We start from the raw sequence: 19,830 nt of genomic DNA on the forward strand, positions 1-19,830 counted from the left end.
GTTGCCGCGAATGGGGGGAAATTCCACAGTTCTTGATTGCAGAGGATATATGCATGAAGGATTCTTAGACACACACACTATTATAGTTGTTTTTTTTTTTATTGGTTTATAAATAAAATATATAAAAATATATTCCACCCTGACTTCAACTCATGTTTTCATTACATTCACATGTCATCCCTCAGAAATAAAACAACATGAGAAATATTCATTGCAACATTGTCAACAATGTATTGGTATTGCAAAAATCCCTTTAAAAAAAAACAACGACATTTTAAAAAAGTGCAATTTCAAATGAGCGTTATCTGACTGTTTCATGGCACAACCACGTCATTCAAATCATCAAATGTCACGCCTTTTAATTTAACATGCGGGCATCTCCGACTCCAGCAGAGAGCAGTAACACAAGCAGTGAGTGAGAGCTCCTAACCTTTACAAATAAATACAGCCGAGTACATGGTTAAAGTGTTTGTCCACTCTGAGTGAGTTTACCTTCCCCAGTTGCTTAATTTTTCTTTGTCTTCACATAAATCTTTCTTTTTCCCCTTCATAATTTCTGACTCATAAACGTTTTTGCAGTTTGTCGGCCTGTAAAAAAGACCAAACAGGATCACAAAAACCCCCCATCCTTCTTAAAGACACAGCATCATCTGTAGCGGCATGGGCTCACATAAAACTTTTAGAGCTGAAAAAGGCAAAAATCTGAATTTTGTGAAACCAAAATAAAGTGAAAATAAAATGTTAACTTTAAATAAATTCCTGTAAATGGGTTCAAATGTAGCTCATAAAACGTCTGCAGTCTCTGGTACATCGGTTACATTCATCGTACATGAACACTTTTGGATTGGCATGTGATTCAGACACCAGGAAGTAAAACATCCTTAAGATTATGTATTTTCAGAATGATTATAAAAAAGGCAGAGACGAGGAGTGTAGTGCTTTGTTTTTGTTGTTTCCTGTCAAAGCGTCTTTGAGTATTTAGAAAAGTGCTATATAAATGTAATTAATAATATTATTATTATTATTGATACAGTACAGATACAGTTAGCGTTGTGGCTCTCCGTACACTGGTACATGAGTAGAGAGCTTTCTGCTTTCAGTCCACAGCTGTAGTCTTCATTTCACCGGATCTTAGGATTTTATTTAGGGTCTCATCCGAAAGACGAAGGCGACTCCTTTTTACACGATTCAGCATTGAGTCAGTGCAAATGTCTCAGTCCCCGAGACAGAGCCGTGAGGTACACCAGGTTCATGAAAACAAACATGGACATGTGAAGTCTTTTAAAGTGTGCTCAGCCTCAGACAGGAGGAGGTCAGAACTGAGGAGACGACTGCTCCGTGTTCACAAAGTAGGTGGTGAGATCTCCTTTCCCCTTGACGTGGACCACGCCTCGGAGGGTGACGTTGTATCCCACGCTCTCCACCATCTGGGCCGTCTCCTCCGTCACCTGGGAGCAGAAGAGGATTCATTACAGACGGAAGCTAAGATCACAAGTTTTACACAATTCTTTCAGACATTTTAAACATGTTCTAAAAACTTCTACCGTTCCCAATTCTCGTATTTTTTTCATCCGCTCTGAAAATATCTCATGACATAAAATGTTCTCTATATATTCCTTATCGTCTTGAAATGTGTGTTCACATATGCAGTCAAAAATATAAAAAAATACGGCTAAAAAACAGTGTAAGCAGTCTATGTAGCTCCTAAATCAGGTTTTCTCATTAAGGCATCATGTGGGACATGTTGAACTAACCCTGTTTCCCCTCTCTCACCTGTATCTTGTCCAGCACTCCTGTACTGTCCATCCTGCTGGCCACATTCACCGAGTTCCCCCAGATATCGTACTGAGGTTTGTTAGCGCCGATCACGCCTGCGATCACCGGCCCGTGGTTTATCCCTGCCATGTAAACAACGTTAAAGGTTCATAAGCATTTTTCAAATCATGGATATAAAACTGGACTTTAATAATATAATATATAATAATAATAACGTTTATTTATAAAGCGCTTATCAAAACCAACGTCACAAAGTGCTTTACAGAAAAAAGAAAAAATCCCAACAGTCAAATGCACAACAATAAAATCCTATTAAAAGCATGAAAAATAAAACAACAGTGCAGCAATCATCCAATGAACAGAGAAAAAGGGAAACAACCGAGACAAAGATCGGCTAAAGTTAACAGTAAAACAAATCAAAAAATCATGGATGAAACAAGGATTCTAAGAAGGCCTTACGATAAAAATGTGTTTTTAAAAGAAGATACTGATAATGTTCTGGAGGGGCTCGTAAGGTTAAGGTCTTGGGTCAGTATTACATGGATCCAGTTGATGAAATGTTGGGAGTTTGTCAAAGATTCAGTAGATTATCAGAATCAGAATCAGAATCAGAATCTGGGTTTATTGCCAAGTATATTTACACATACAAGGAATTTGACTTTGTGTATTGGTGCTAAACAATTAACAAGGAAATAAAGCAGAACTAGCAACAACTTAAATAATACAGTATAAGAAGATATTACAATATATAAAATATAGTTTAAAAATTCTAAAAAAAATTGCTGTTATATTGGAGGACTGAGAATTCAAACTTGAAGGATCCATCATCAGTAGTATTCTCAGACTCACCGATCCTGAGTTTGAAGCTGTTGAAGGAGTGTGTGTTGATGAGCTCCAGTCTGCCCATCAGAGAGATGGCAAACTCCAGCATGGAGCGCACATGACTGTAGGAGACTTCCACTTTCTGTAGGGGGAGCCAGAGATCATGTCAATGAAGAGGGACAAGTGTTTCCTTCTAAAACATCCCGTCAAATCTTTTTTTTTTTTTTTCAAACAGCAGACCTTTGTTTCGTCCCATTGAGGTGACTGCGTCAGCCCTGTGGCGGCCATGTACGTGCTGCCGATCGTCTTGATCTTCTCCACTGAACAGAATTTGGGCTTTGACAGAAGCTGCAAGCAAAAAGATTGCAGAGACGAGAGTTAAGAGACAAAATAATCCAACCTGATGTTTCAGACTCTGACAGATTGTGTGAACATCCTCTTCCTCACACCTCGTCAAAGTCCGATATGATCTCGTTGAGGAGGCGCAGACACTCCAGCCCGTCCCTGTTGGCGCTGCTCTCGCTGTAAAACTCTTTGAACTCTGGCACCGAGGCGAACATCACACACACACAGGAGTATGACTGACTGTACAGGTCCTGAAACAGAGACAGATATGAAGTGAGGGACTCTCAGAAAAAGACATTTACAGTAAGAATTAAATGTAATACCTGAAATGACAGATGGATACTCATGTATCACCCAGAGAGCCTGAGGTGTATATCAATATTTTTGCTTTAAGCTACCGCCTTACTGTTTCTCTTTCCTCTTTAAAGTCATGCTTGAACACTTCTTTAATTGAACCATTAAACCTACTCTCTTCAGATCGAGTATCAGCTTTATTTCTAGTGAGATAAAAGACATTTGACCTACTAAACAAACTCTTCTATTCAATTCTACAATTCACTTAGCAGACTCTTTTATCCAAAGCGACGTACATCAGAGAGTAAGAACAACACAAGCAAGGATCTAGAAAAAAGGGAACAATGTGAGTAAGAGCAAACGATCAGCTTTGAGTCTGATTGGACACACAGGTGCTGACAGGAAGTGACCAGAGGCAAAGCACAACATTGAGGGCAGTTCTTGAGAGCTCTAATCAGTATAGAAACCATCTTATAAGTCATCGTTATCGAACAAAAACCATCGTCATTACCATCATCATCATCAATAATATGGAGACCATCATCATTAAGTTAGTAGGTATTCATGAAAGAGCTGGGTCTTTAGCTTTTTCTTAAAGGTGCAGAGGGACTCTGCAGATCACATAGTGTTTGTAAGTTCATTCAGTAGAAAAATGCATGGCTAGCTAACTAGTTCATCAAAATGAGCGTGAAGACAACATGGCGTGAAGTAGAGCTTGTGTATACCTGGTTGCGAATAGTTTTCCCCAAGAAGACGGAGGCGACGTGGAGCGGCAGCACGTTCTGAAGGAGGAGCTTGTTGACGTTCTCCATGGTCTCCATCTCCTCCCTCTCCGCGACGAAACAACGCTCCAACAAGAAGTCTACACGGCAACTGAGCTCGTCCTGACAAGAGAACCAACCGGGGGACAAACAGCTGTGAGTACAAACATTACATAAAAGAGACATTTGTTCAAACACACACACACACACACACACACACATATCACACACCTGTCTGGCCAGAATGAGGCACACGATGTAAAAGATGACAAGCCAAACCCCGGACATGATCTGAGGGTCTTTTAGGACTCCTGGCCTGTAAAATAAACACACACAGGTTAAATCACACATTTAAAGCGGTACACACGTAATCCTGACTTCTAAACTGCTCTCTCTCTCTTTTTCTCTTTCCATTACTTTTATTTATTTATTCTTTATTTCGAACGATTAAAAATAGATGAAAATGAATAAACAACAAATGGAAAAAAAATCTGTATAAAATAAAAAAATAAAAAGCCAATTTCAATATAATACACGTTTGACTCGTTCGAAAAGGGATAGGAAGAAGCCTAGGCTTGTCAAGTCCTACCCCCCATTCTTCACCATTAACAAATGCAAAATCCAATAAAACAAAGTAAACGGACAATACAAAAAAAAAATACTCCAATCGAGCTATTAAGAAAAACAGAACAAAACAAAAACAAAACAAAGAACAAAATGAACAGGCGCCTTTAACAGCTGTGAGATTTACATTCTCCTTCCTCATTTCTGTACTTTTCAAAGATATATCTTTTGTACATTTTTTTAAACTGCATTATATTCATACTTTGTTTAATCGTTTCGTCAAGACCGTTCCACAAAACCACCCCACAAATGGAAATACACATACTTTTTAAATTGGTCCGAGCATAATGCTGTTTCAACTTTAGTAACCCCCCCTCTCTGTCTTTGAACAGTTTTTGTATGTTTACAGGTAGCAGTTTATTTTTTGCTTCATACATTATTTGTGCAGTCTTAAATTCTACCAGATCCCCAAACTTTAAGATGTGTCATTTTAAAACAGTATATTGGTGTGTTCATAATATCCTACATTGTTTACTATATGAATGGCTCTTTTCTGTAGTGTGCTTAGTGAGTGTAAGGTGGTTTCGTAGGTGTTGCCCCATACTTCCAAACTCCTCACAAAAGAGTGTCTTGTATCCCACTTTTAATTGGGTCTGTATCCCCCTGGTCGGGCCTCCTGCTTTGGAAAGCTCCTGAATAAAAGATGCCGATCTGAAACTCCAGACACGGAGCAAACTATCCGCGCGGACGACAAAAGGCTGGAATTCAACACCGCAGCCGAGTGGGACAAACGGAGAGCGCGATGACTAAAGATAGCTCAGAGTGACAGTGGGAGAGAGGGAAATGAACTCCAGCAGGATTACTGAGAGTGTGTAGGTGTGTAGACGGCTAACAAGCTGTAACACATGTATATATTAATGTCACAATAAACAAGGTTTAAACAGGGCAGTAGTTCAGTCTGTAGGGACTTGGGTTGGGAAGCAAAGGGTCGCTGGTGCAGAGAGAAAATTTTAATTTACCCTCATGGGGTAAAGAAAGTATTTCCTATATCTATAATAATAAACTTTAAGAGTAACAGTGTCACTGCCAACTTGTTCCACAGTAGAAAGTGTTCAGCACTGTTTTCCTTTTCATCAATATCCAAAAATAGAACATAATTCTGCTGCTGCTTTATTTCTCTAATCGGCTGGTGATGACGTGACCACGTGCGGTTGTTGCTCACCTGGTGCCGTTGTCTGGGTACAGCAGGTCGATGAGGCAGTACGACCTCGGGGCGTAGACGTGCAGAAAGAGGGCGAGGTAAACCACCACGGCCAGCGTGAGCAGCAGCGTCTTCACCGACATGCACGTCCTGATGAACACGATCACTCCCAGCATGGCCAGCAAGCAGCAGTACAGGTAGTACTGCATGTTTGGAGACGCGGGGGAGGAGGGAGAGAAAAAAATGTGGTTCATGACGAGGTACGTGTTTATGTTCAGATCTGAAGGTGTCAACGTTTAAGACGTCGTAAAGAATCAAGAATAAATCTGTCTTGAGATTCTAAACCGGCAAAAAAATCTCCAGATACAGAGATATACATATACAAGAGGGTTTTCTACAATGTTTTTTCATCCATATTTTATTTAGATTGTTGTATCTAGACGTGGATAAATGACACATCTGGTGATTTCTGTCACGTACAGGCACAGTGTAAAGTTTCAGATCCTCCAGCTCTGTCCTGTTGACGATCGCTGTGCAGTTGTTTCCTGGCAGGAAGACCTGAAGAAGAAAAAACATCAACTAATGTTTCTGTACATGGTGGTGGTGGGGGGGGGGGGGGGGGGGTCCAATGAGGACAGAATAACTCACAAGGTTGAGAAAGGCCATAAGCAGAGTCATCAGCACGAGGAGAGCGACCACAAAGAGTCTGAGCACCACCCGGCGGGAGACACCGCGGGAAAGCCCTGAAATCCACTGGACACCCACGGGCATCTTAGAACGCCATTTCTGAAAAAAAAAACAACAAAAAAACAGACAGACATTTAAATATTGAGCTATGGTCACTTCTATCATTCCAATTCACAAAGTCCACAAAGCAGCTGTTCTCATATTGATCTAAAATAAATCATATCCAAACGAAAAAGAATTCCAGGAGGATGAGAAGGATAGAAAAACTTTTAGTTTGTTGTTAATGAGGTCACACAATTCAATTCATCAAAATATCATTTCCATATTTGTAATCTCTAATCAGTGTCCGCATCAGTCTCACAACAGGTGTGGCTCTACTCTGTAGTCCTAACAGGGGCCGATGTGTTCGCTGCTCAGTGTGACCTACAAAGTGTTTGTTTACCTCCAGGTATCCAGTGAAAGCGATGGAGAGAAGCAGCACCAGGACAGGGAAGGTCACACCATAGGACACGGCCATCTCAAAGTTACTAAGAGGGAAAATGTGAAAAAACAATCAGTGATCCTGTTTAACCCCTAAACACCAAGAGGGATCAAATTAAGAGTGTTTGGCGCAGGGTAATAAATCAAATACAAAATGAAAAAGTAATGTTGGAGAACGCGTGTCAGTGTGCGACTTTGACTCACTTCTTAGAGACGAGCATCTGAACAGCGAACAGGGTGACGAAGATCAGAGCGATGCAGCTCATGGAGTGATGTAAACCTGTAACTTCTGAGACGCGGAACTAAAACACAAACACACACTCAAGAGTCATTGATTTGCAAAACACAAAAGTAGATCATGGTTGTTTCTGCTCGGTCACATCAGTCACACTCTTCAGAACCGTAGACTGAAGCTACCTGTCTCTCCAGGCTCAGGTCGTTGAACAGCAGGGTGAAACAGTTGAGCTTCTTTAACCTTCGCCTTGATGGGGAAAAAGAAAAAACATGAACTGATGTGGTTTTTTGGTGGTTAAGGACATGAATCAATCAATCTATCAATTAATTTTTATTTGTATAGCGTCAACTCATAACAAGTGTTATCTCGAGACACTTTACAAAAAGCAGGTAAAAGACCTTACTCTTTGTTATGTTACAAAGATCCGGCCTATCCATCATGAGCACTTTAGCAAAGCAGCAAAGTTACAGTGGTAAGAAAAAACTGTCTTATTAAAAGGCAGAAATCTTCGGCCGGATCCCCGGCTCATGACGAAACAGTCTTCACAGGCCTAGACTGCGCCGGGCTTGGAAGGGGATAGGGGGAGAGATGGGATAAGATGCAGGAAGAGGGATAGGGAGCAAGGGGGTGGGGGGAGGCAAGCCGTCCATCAACAATCCAATGAATGAAAAAAAGAAAAGAACTCTACTACTACAGCAGCAGCAGTCAAGAAAAATCCATTTCTTGGACTTTTGACTGAAACAAATATTTGCTAAGATCTCACCGTTTATTGTCCACAGTGTCCAGTGTTCCCACGACACCACTATCCACATCCAAACTGGAAATAAAGAAGAGATTAGAAACAGCTGCAGATAAAATAATATAAAGTATGTTCTCCTGTTCATGTTTTTTATGCAGGTGTCATTTTTCTGAGTTGTTTTGAATGTGACTGGAGACTTACCCGGAGAGGTTGCTCTGGAAGGATGGTCTTTCCTGAAACACACACACATATGGTCACCTCTAATACAGACATCGTATCCCTTAAAGAGAACAAACAAACAGAGGTAGAGCAGAGATGATGTGTTTCCCTTACAGCAGACGGATGTGATTGCTTCATGACATCGGTGATGCTTCTGGGCAGTTTTCTCTTCTTGGAGGGCGTGGCTTCGGGGTTGCTGAGGTCTGCGAAAGGGTGGATGGTCCTCCAGGACTGCAGGTACTGAGACATCCGGACCGATGCCCGCTGCCTGGGCTCACCTGACGCCAGAGTGTTTACCTGAAATGACACAAAAAGAAAGTGTCGTTATGATGAGCACTGACAGGTAAGGTTAAAAAAAAAAAAAAAAAAGCACATGTTGCACGTCGTGTGTGCACACTCACTGATTTAGGTCTCCTGGAGATTCTGCGCGCCTTGTGGGGGTCGAGAACCAGGTAGGTGTTCCGCCCTTTAAGAAGAGGATCCCGACTCCCCCCGTCCCCCTGCTCCACTTGGTATGCTCCGTTTAAGTGCTGCAGCGTCTCCTCTGTGATGTGGACTCGCCTTTATCAACGAGGACAACGAGAATTAATAACAATTCTCTACTCCCAATCAGAGTTGTGTCATCTCTGAGGTTTTTTTTTTTTTACTTACTCAGGTAGACCTCCAGATTCCATGTGATTGGCCAACGTGACATCATGCGACCACACGTCGTACTGCCATTTCTGCAAGCCGATCACACCGCAGAGCACGTTGCCGGTGTGGACCCCGACCCGCATGCTGATCTCAACCCCCGTCGCCTCTCTCAGCTTGCTGCAGACAGACAGAGAGAGTATGTAGTGTGATCCCAAATCATAGAACGCAATATTTTGTGAATGCGAGAAAAACCCTGATGTAAACTAGATTGGCCAGAATTTTAAAGTACGAAACAGGAGCATACTGGTTATGCTAAACTGCCCCCACAATGCACTGCGGCTCTCAGGCTGTCCAATCAGTCAAAGTCAAAGTCAACTTTATTGTCAATTTCAAAATATGCCAGACATACAGTGGAATCGAAATTGCGTTTGTCTCCGTCCCACGGTGCAATACAACCAAAATAAGGTAAAATAAGATAAACTAAAATAAGGTAAAAATAGATCAAATAAAATGAGGTAAAATAGATAAAATAAAATTAGGTAAATAAAATAAAATAAGTTAAAATAAGATAAAATAAAATAAGGTAAAAATAGATAAAATAAAATAAGATAAAATAAAATAAAATAAAATGAGGTAAAAATAGATAAATAATATTTACAGTAATAAATTCTAAATAGTGCAAAAGGTACAAAACAAAATGGTAAATAAAATAAAATTTAAAGAAAAAGTAAACTTGGAATGTGCAATATGTGCAATGTGTAGTAATCACAGAGCTTGCCAGCCAGCAATCTAGCGTCTTTAAATTAAATATCTGTGCTGAAATACATTTTACATGTTGCTAAATGATATTAAATTGACTACGGAGTCGTAAGAGTAACGAACGTTTGCATATGGACGGACGGCCGCGCTAGCTTGAGGCTAGCTCATTGAACAGAGCTCAGACTGGAAACATGTAAACCTGTTTTAATATTGATTTTCATAACATCTGAAATGTGTTCCTCTTTTCACTTTCTGTATCTTTTTATAAATTCAAAAAGCTCCTTGTTAGATTGCATGAATGAACCCACCTGCATACACTTTGTATCCAATTTTTTTTTTCACATTTTCACGAAACTGAGTGAAATTGTTTGGGAACATTGTGGTTATTCCCTTTTTTATTTTTCTCCCGTTCTCTGTAACAGTGTGATGTTTTGAGCTTTAATATAAAGAGGGTTTCAGCTGTGGAGGAAACTAGCAGTGACATAAAAGTGCCAGTTGACGCATAGGGAAGTTACACACGGCGCAGAAGCTGTAGATGCAAATTAAGAGCACTGACAACCTTTTGTTCATGTGGCTGGAAAACAGAAGGTGACAATGACAGGAAGTATATAAAAAAACATTTTTAAAAAATCAGATTCGTCTCATAGTCAAATGAGGAATAACAAGAGATGAGACAGACTCGTAAAAATAAAGTTTTGGAGAAGAAGCTGTACATAAATTCAAATGAACGGACCTGATGGCGGTGCACATGTCCAGCCCCATCTGAACACAGTTCTTTGCGTGCGTGGGAATGGGGTCAGGCAGGCCGGATACACAGTAGTAGCAGTCACCCAAAATCTTAATGCGAAGACACCCGTTCTTCTACAGACGGAGACGAACAGAAAGGGGGGGGGGGGGGGGAGTGAGTCCAACAGCTGAACACAAATCTGTCATTCATGAAGAAGTGGACGTTTTATTTGGGCTTGGTTTTTCACCTTGGCGATGTCATCAAATCTGCCAAAGAGCTTGTTGAGCACGGCGACCAGCTCCTCTGGCGTGCAGCTGCTCGCCAGCTTTGTGAAGCCCACAATGTCGGCGTACAGGATGCTGCAAAAACACACACGGATCAGACGTCAGCATGAACCGCGTTTACATGTGACCTGTTGCAAATTTGCATCGGAGTGCAGAGGCGTTCCTTTTTGGAGTCAAATCTGAACACACAGGCGACATATTTTTGGCTCCTGGCTTATTTAAACTTTTTCTGAGGGTCTCGTAAAAAGTACACCACAAACTGGCATCTCACCAGAAGTGCAAATAAGCAGAAAGTGCAAGAATCTGTGCTATGTATAGTAATTACAAAATGTACAGATGTAGACTAAAACATAGACTAAAGATGTAAATTAAAATGAATTATTGGGTATATATGGCTGGATTAATGGGATGCTATAAATATAAATAAATGCTATAAATATAAGTATATTCTTAGGATTATAATATACAGATTAAGGTGCAGTGAGCATGCTATACTAGATTACAGATAATATACAGAATATGGACATATTGTACAGGTGGATAACTTATTGAGGTGATATGAACATACTATAATAAAATAATACAGGTGGATGAGAGATGTGTGCGTATGACCAGGAGGAGTGTGTTTTTATGTTATTTAATTTTCACTTGTTAATGTTATTGAAGCCGGTCGATGTTTCTTTGCTTTCTAGACGTTTAAAAAGTTGTCTCATTCCTCTTTGTGCCTTACAAATTTACACTTTGAATGCGGCGTTACCGCCAAGTCAACGCCATTAAAAGCAACCAGGTTTACAGAAAGGAGCACATGCAGGGGTGAGACTCCCGTGTGATCATCACCTGACGTCTTTGTGCTTCCGTATGTAGAGGCTGTGGAAGTTGTTGAAGTTGGACTCGTTCTTCTTATTGTTGCCCGTCGGCTTGGTCAGCCTATTCACCACCTCCGTTTTCAGCTCCATGGCGATGTAACGTGGCAACACCGATAGGAGGAGCTGCTCCTGTTGCAGAGGAAACAGAGAGAGAGAGGACGTTGGGGGGGGGGGGGGGGGGGGGGGGGATGAGTTTTTCTGAGACCTTGTTGCACTTTGACATCGGTCCTCTGTCTTACAATCCGACAATCTGTTCACGGAGGCCGTAAAAGACGGGACGCGGCCATCAGAAGGCTCTCTGAAGCAGAGCCGTGTTTGCTCTGTGAACCGTGTTTCATCTATTTGTTTACTTGCTGTGGAATACTGTCCGTCCAGGTTTGCATGGTCTACTGCAGCTTGGCATCAGACAAGTGAATGATTAATCTATTGAATGGACAGAGGAGCGCCACAGCCAGCTCACAAAAGGCTGTCCAGGTGAAGAGCCCTTTATGAGGACGATAATGATTTTTGATTCAGAATGAAATCACAATGCCAAAAAATAAATAAATAAAAAAAAAATCCAATAGATAGAAAGAAGCTTCATGAGTCTTGTGTTCACCTGCTGATATTTCCGCACTTCCTTCCGGGAGCGGATGACGCTGAACTCTTCTCTCTTCTGATTGGAGACCCTGAGATCGCGCTCCGTCACCCACAGGTGGAAAATCCCGACACAGTTCACGCACACAAAGAGCAGGGCGTTCGCGATCAGCTGAGGGAGGAATTCAGAGGTGAAAGGAAAGCGGATCATCGTTTGCTCCATTCATCGTGGCCGTCTTGTGATGTCACACAGAAGAAGAGCAAAGTAAGCGAGCCCATACATGAACAGGCCGATCAATCAGTGACAGGTTAATGGGGAACTTAACAACGATCAGTGAACTATTTAATTCCTAACTTGTTCTGTGACACGTAACGGGTCGTTTAAGGATCTCTTTGTCAGGTCTTTTGCACTCTAAACCCTGTGTGTCAAAAAAAACACAAAACAGTCAAGTGCAGGCTTGCCTGAGCATGACCGGCTTTATTTGAATTTTAACACTGTTTTGCGGCACATGCAAAAGAGTATCTCGCTCATAGATGGGCAAATAATTTGCAAATGTTGGCCTACTTTCACATTTGACTTTGACTTTTTCAAAAGGTCAGCTGTCCTGGTCATTTAGGTCAAAGATACTTGTTAGTACCCGAGAAACCTAAGCGCCCTGCATCAGTACATTTTATTTACTCCATTTCTGGTTCGTTTTCTGGAGACTTATCTAAGTTCTCAGCAGATAACACAAACTAGTCTTCCAATTAGAAGGGATTTATTGATCTCTAGTGTCAAGAAAACCAATCTTGTGATAAAGAGGCATTCCAGCTGTCTCCACAACTCCACTAGTTTCGCCTCCTTTTTGGGTTTTCTGCTCAAATGATTTTAGTCGTGATTTCCACCAGGTGCGTCATGAGAAATAATCTCAAAAGGATTCTAGGTTAGTGAGATCCCCAGGCTTTGCAAAATCTTAGCGTGTGACTAAGAACTGGATCGACCCTGCCTCTAAAAAATGGAAAGCATTAGCGACCCCACTCATGGATTAAGATTCTTATGTAGCTTCAGGGCGTCAAATGATTCACTTAAATCTATCCAAAGACAGTTAATGTTCACCTGGACGGCCAGATCGGGTGTCTCTGGTTTCGTAACAGGGACGTAGACACTAATGATGATGATGTGTGAGACGCTGGTACCAATCCCAAACATGAGGGCCCAGGCCATGGAGAGAGGAAGAACCGTGTACACGCTCAGAGAGAGGAAAAGGAAAAACGCCACCTGCACACAAAAAATCGAGAAAGTTAAACGACAGTAAATGGACCAAAAACATTCGGCTTCTTCCAAGTTCCATTTGGTGGTCGGCTTCTCACCTGTTCCCATGCAGTGACAGGTCCCCCGGTGAAGATGAAGACTATGGCGGTGATGTACAGAGTGCCCCAGACAAAGAGGGCCAGGGCTCCTCCGCAGCGCCTCACTGTGGCCAGCCAGGGCAGGCAGACGAGCAGGATGGCGCTCAGACAGAGAACAACGCACAAAACGGACAGAGCTCCTACATGGACGGCAATATTCTGTGAAGAGACAGAACAACATCTCAGCTTACTCATTTAAAGGCTTTATATGTGATTATTTTGATCCAGCAGATGTCGCCCTTGAGCACCAGCATGAAACCAAAACAACTCACGGTGCATTGTTGTGTTAGCATGCTAATGCTAGCGACCTTTATTATGCTCGTATCTTCACACTGCATGTAAATTTACCTGAAATGAGCGTGATCTAGAAACACAGTTAAGCAGTGAGTACAGTATGTTATTCTTCTTTTCTCTAGTCCCTCAATTAAACAACTTTTATACACGAGGGGAGGAGTCAGCCGGCCGTCCTGGCGATGTAAACAAAGTGAAGATAGGACTCTGAAAACTCTGAAAACATCACAGACAGTGGGACTCAGGTGTTACACCCATTGTAGACAGTCATGACTCACAGAGTTATATATTTGATTTCTATTATATTTAAGTGTAAATAAAGCCTTTAACAAAAAACATCCTGTGTGTTAAACAAAAAAAGTGTCATTGGCAGACAGAATTTGAAAAAATAAAGTGTTTTTTTCCTGAACAAATCCACCCAGTATCGTCCTATTTGTGCTCTGTTGTTCACCTGTCTGCTTATCGAGGACTCAAGTTAAGAGACATGAAAGCTTGGCTGAGACTTCAAACAACCGGTGAAGGTTTTATTCTACAGCAGCCATGTAAAGCAAAGCTATTTTTAGTCTTTGCAACAGATGCAGCATGAAGGCTGATATCTGTTTCTTTTCTTTCAGGGATTTAACACTGTTGTCTCAACTGTTTGTACAGAACAAACGACCCATAAAGTCATGTGCCCGCCAGTGAAGATGACATCACAAATCACTGGTTCATTAAATTCATGATTAATGGAAGACACAGTATAACTAGTAGATTCATTTATCATACTTGAAGGCTCTACTGGCTAGATAGATAGATACATAGATACATAGATAGATAGATAGATAGATAGATAGATAGATAGATAGAAAGATAGATAGATAGATATATAGATACATAGATAGATAGATAGATAGATACATAGATAGATAGATAGATAGATAGATAGATAGATAGTTTATGGATCCCGAGGGAAATTCAAAGCATCCAGTAGCAGGTTACAAAGACGTGACATGAAACATTTGTTACAAATTAAACCACAAAACGGATGCCCCCCCTCCCATACATATATATTAACCTGAAAAAAAGATTTAAAGAATCCCCCTCGATGAATCAAACTTAAACTGTGCAATTAAAATAGACTTATACAAGAAATGTACATAACCCGTGCAGGGATAAAAATATATGTGAGATTTAAAGCAAGAACCTATAAACAGTTGAGGAATAAATCTGTAATTAGACCTGAATATAAAAAATTAAAATAAAATAATAATAATAAAAAAAAAAAGTGCTACATTAATCGTACAAACAAAGGATGAACCTCTGTGTTCTCCTGCAGCGTCGTCAACATCTTGAACACATTTTATTGTGTTTCTTAATGACAAATATCATTTTGACACTCTCAAATAATAAAGTGCACAGCAGACTGGAGGCGATCCTGAAGTAAGCACGCCTTTGTACCAAATACAAGAATGTTTTGTGACTCGGGAATCAATTTTAAATCCAACCTTGACCCCAAGAATTTAATCGTGAGATACTGGAAGATTCATCCCCCTATCCTACTGCCCAACTCTTCTTGATCTCAAGTTGAGCGTCATACATTGTCACATCATTTCTAAGTTGTCTACAGCTTTGAGAAATATATTAGTCAATCTTTGATCAGGATAAATGTAACCCATCAGGCCTTTCTTCAGGCTGCAGGCAAATCACATCTGCTTGTTAAATCAGATTTGTTCCTTGGATTAGTTTTTGTTTTAAAGTATTTAAAATGTCCAAGTGATCAGATCTGATGTGTGTCTGGTGTTCACGTCTGGTTCATCCTCACTGGTTGCTGGGGTAACAACACAGCCAATCGTTTGCCTTCAAGATTAGTGCAGCCAGAGCATCAAGACGCATTCTTAGAATCCAGTTAGCAACATGTATATGAACCCTGTCACATTCAAAGTTTGGATGTGATTTGTCGATCAGACTTTTTGAAACCCATCTGGATCTGCTGGATACAAATCAGGGCTAAAAAAAAGGGGACGGACTTTGTTGTCAGTTTGAAGGCGAAAACCGCTTCGAAGTCAAAGTCCACTTCTGTTTACAAAAAATGATGTCTTTGTTGTTGAGGGTAGAAAATGTTACACTGGAAACAAAAAACTGTTTCAATGAGGACAAAGTCCATTCAAAGTTTCATTGTGTGATTAAAAGGTAGGGCACATTTTAAAAGTCTTTTTAATTACAGTTTGATTCTGATGACCTACATACAAAAGTAATAAAATGTGTGCCATTGTACGATGACGATATAAAATCGGGTTTGGGACGTTACAATGAGTAGTGCATTTGTTGACATTTCATGGACAATAAAGTTACTTAACAAATAATCCGCAGATTGTTCAATAGTTTCAGCCTTGATCTTATTTGTTTCTGATGATAAATGATAATTCTATCTTTCAACTACTAAACATTCCCAGCCCCACAAAGCCAAAGGTATCATCTTCATGTTCCTTAAAGGTCCCATATTCTTCTTTTTCTGGTTTTATATGCTCTTTAGTGTGTTCTCCAAGTGTCCTGTGCATGTTTAGGCACATCTATGTGCAAAAATTCAAAGTCCGCGGAAACGCAGCTTCTCCTACGTCCTCCTGTTAGCTGTAGCATTAGCTGCATGTAACACTCGGTTCTAGCCCCCCTCGATAAAAATGTGTCAGTGCGACGTCATTGTCAGTGTGAGATCACTGATCTAAGCCCATTGGCTCGTTGTGACAAGCCCTGCAGCTCATGTTGAAATTTCCGAGAACCGTGCTGAGCAACTGACCAATAACGACAGAGCGGATCGGCAGACCAATCAGAGCAGACTTGGCCCACGTGGGGTCTAACAGTGGGGGCTCAACAGAGCGTAGCTGACGGACTCAGAGCGTAGAGGGAGCAAGGAGGAGCAGTACATGAAAACAGACACTTTTTTCAAAGTTTAGTTATTGTGAACGTACAAAAGTAGGAACATAGATTAAATATATGAACCCCAAAAAGGGCAGAATATGACCTCTTTAAACGCACAGTATGTAAAAAGTATTTGAAAACCTTTAAACAAACACAAGGAAGGTTTATGTCAGCGTATCCCATCCCTCACACACACACACTCTCTAACCTTTCTTGTGGTGGGGATGAGGACGATGAGGGCCACACAGAAGGCCAAAGACAGCACCAGTCCGGACAGCATGGCCGGCGTCTCCTCCACGCACCGCAGACACCCCCTGTTGAAGGCCTGACAGCAGCAGCACACCCCCTCTTTCACGCTCCGCCCGGACTGAGTGCTCCGCCGGTCCTCGTCGTCCTCGTCCCACCTGACGTCGATGCTGTCCCTCGGGTGGTAGGCGTCGGATGAAGCCTCGCTTAGCGATTTCTCTCCTTTTGGTTCGTCGGTCCAGTCTGCTTTGGCTTCGCCTCCGTCCTCCGCTGGACTGATTTTGGTGCTTTTGTCTGAAGTGGGTTCAGAGAAATTAAGGGGAGAGATGTGGTTTGTCTTTTCAAGGGAGCTTCTGTCGAGCTCAGATAACTCGACATCGCAGAGGTCGGGGATGAAGCCGGCGTTAACATATCCAGGGCTGGATTTAGTGACGCTGTAGTCAGAGTCACTGTTGCTGTTGTGCGTTTGTAGCCGATCTTCATGTGGGGTCACGGCGCCCTTTGACAAAGAATTTGCCTTCAGAGGTTCAGGAGCCTGCGCCGTTTTCGCCACACCAACCACCACAGAGATCTGGGATTCCTCAAGTCCTACTTTTGAAATATCACTTTCTTGTGCAGGTTGTTTCAAGCCGTCTTTTGTGTGAAGGAAGTTATCGCCCTTGGAAGCGACCCGAACGTCCGGCACCAAAGGAACCGGCGGTGCTTCTTCTCCAGGCCCCCCCTTCTCCTGAGAATCCTGCAACTGGTCTGGCATTGTGACCTATGAAGAGTGTGAGGGACCCCACAGTCTATCTGCTTTTTTCTAATAGTCTATCCTTTCTTTCCCCCTACATCTACATCACACGGATCAAGAATACAGGTCCAGATGTTCTTGAGGGCAGTGTGACAGGTTCTTTTTGAGGTTAATCTCATCCATTAAGGTTCCCAAATTTGCTGGTATGGAATCCTAGACCGTAGCATAGTCGTCTTTGTCGAGTGCAGATTCATCCCGGATTGCGGAAAAGCTGTCCTGCCGAAAAGAAAAACATTTTTTTCAACACAATCGGTAAAGAATTACACCATCGGACATGTGATACTACACTGCCAGTCCTGAAAAAATCGATTCTTCTCGCTCCTGCAAAACAATAGCATAGACAGCAGGTTACACTGTGCTTACAATAGAAGTGAAAAATATATCACATCCATGCAGGGGTAAAAGTTGCAGCAGGTCATTATTTAGTGTAGTATCTAATCAGTCATCTGTATCTGCTAATTCACAAATAAGGGAACCTGAATTTGAAACACAAACATCAGAACATCTCTCACAGAATTTTTTTTAAACTGTGCATTTCGTCTGAGAAACCGTTCTGATGTTTGCATGCCACAAGCGAAGTTCAACACTAACAGCCAGGAAGTCCGACCTTTGCATTGTTTCCGTGCCTTCTAAATTGCAAACTGCTTCCAGTCATTTACCCATTACGCAGAGAGAACGAGTTAGTCTAGCTGTGAGCTCTCCCCAGTGACACACACTTCATTCAGGTGTGTTACAGGAATGACATGTGAGCGACGCACCCAGTGCATCTTAAAACAATGTTTTACATTCACCAGCTGCTCGGGGGTTTTGCCTCTCTGCTGCTTTACTCTTTTACAGCTTCTTCCCTGTCATTAGACTCGATCAAACATACATCTGTCTCAACATGTTATGACTTCCTCATATCTTCAAAGTCACTATGATTCAATGAATAAAATATCTCTATAAGCTCTCTTTTCTGCTGCGGGTACACGGCTATACAGGTACCTGCCCTGGTGTGGCAAGATCATCTTTGTCGTGCGCTTTTTATACTAGTTGGCAATAATCTGGTTTTCTTTCAAATACTTTGACAAGTATTATGTGTCCCCCCTCTTGGAGAAAAAACACTTCTTTGATACTGCGTGGTAATGTTACAGCACATTCATTGGTCGTTATTGTCTTCTTCCACTGGTGTCCATTTCTCCTGTCTGCTGGTTTCAATTCATTGCTGTCAGAGCTTTCCCACTCATCATTACGTTTTGCTAATGCTAAGATACTTTTTTTTATTATTAATTCACGTATTGCACATCAACTTTTACTTGTAACAGAGACATTTCACACGTCTTCTGAGTAGCGTCCACGATGTTTGTTGCTGTTGTTACGACATTCAGACTTCCCGAACTGAAACACACCGAAGTCAGAAGAACGACTTCTTCTTCGGAAACTGGGACCATCCAAGGAGCAGCATGTGCCACAAGGAGTGATGTCTACCTGGGAAACTCAGGGGGTGGTGGGGGGGGGGGGGGGGGGGGCTCATTTCATTTAAAGAGACACACACACCAAAACGGAGCGTTCTGAGAGAGCTGGTTTATACAGGGTCACAAACCTCCTCTGGTGCTTGATTCATGTTATATTTGGACCAAAGCACAGCACAGATGTTTCATTTAGACCACAGGGGGACTGTTTGAAAAGCTGGAAAAGGGAGGATAATATGTCCTCTTTAAATCTCAGCAGGTGTAAACATCACAAAAAGACAATGTAGTAATTAGTAAATCTGTTTAAAAGTTGTTGTTTTTTTAAATGTCATTCTGAAAGTTCCCTTTATATTTCACATTTAGTATGACAGAAAAACCCAGCTTTAGGTGCATTTCTGTCCTAATAATTTACAATTTATTTTCTACTTTTGTATGGCCGGCTAACAAATATGAGAGTTTTTTTATTTATTTAAATATTTTTCTTACCTTTTTGTTTATTAACGTCCCTCTGGTCTCGTCCCGTTTAACGCTGAACCGCTCATACACACGCTGTAAAGTTAATTTCCCTCTCTTGTCTTCGTGGCTCAACTTTCTCTGTCACCTTTTAACTTTAGTTAAGAGAGCACTCGGGACAGTTTTCACCTTTAAAAGCGGCTTAAAGGTCAAAAAAAATATCCAAATTCAATCGTCGTTTCTTAATGACAGACGTTAGAAAAGTCCGCGCCTGTCTGGGTTTGTACGAGGCACTGGCAGAACGGTGGAGCGTTGTGCGCATGCGTGTACAAGCATGAGCGCTC

At 41.5% G+C, this 19,830-nt stretch overlaps 1 protein-coding gene across 1 annotated transcript; it reads right to left on the reverse strand.

Moving 5' to 3' along the window:
• Window positions 1-342: 342 nt before the first annotated feature.
• LOC132958285 (adenylate cyclase type 2-like) lies at window positions 343-19,788 on the reverse strand. The gene is made up of 26 exons (XM_061031011.1): window positions 19,520-19,788; window positions 16,752-17,798; window positions 13,319-13,516; window positions 13,065-13,226; window positions 11,991-12,140; window positions 11,364-11,521; window positions 10,490-10,601; window positions 10,249-10,376; window positions 8,775-8,933; window positions 8,525-8,684; window positions 8,238-8,420; window positions 8,106-8,137; window positions 7,929-7,982; window positions 7,348-7,411; window positions 7,135-7,232; window positions 6,893-6,977; window positions 6,412-6,549; window positions 6,244-6,321; window positions 5,785-5,966; window positions 4,230-4,314; window positions 3,963-4,121; window positions 3,048-3,194; window positions 2,839-2,946; window positions 2,626-2,740; window positions 1,774-1,898; window positions 343-1,448 (listed from the first exon to the last, which is right to left on the reverse strand). The coding sequence occupies exons 2-26, from the start codon at window positions 17,541-17,543 to the stop codon at window positions 1,314-1,316; spliced, it is 3,807 nt and encodes a 1,268-aa protein (XP_060886994.1). The 5' UTR covers window positions 17,544-17,798; window positions 19,520-19,788; the 3' UTR covers window positions 343-1,313.
• Window positions 19,789-19,830: the final 42 nt, after the last annotated feature.

Source organism: Labrus mixtus, chromosome 23, assembly GCF_963584025.1.
Source record: "Labrus mixtus chromosome 23, fLabMix1.1, whole genome shotgun sequence".
Taxonomy (NCBI): Eukaryota; Metazoa; Chordata; class Actinopteri; order Labriformes; family Labridae; genus Labrus; species Labrus mixtus.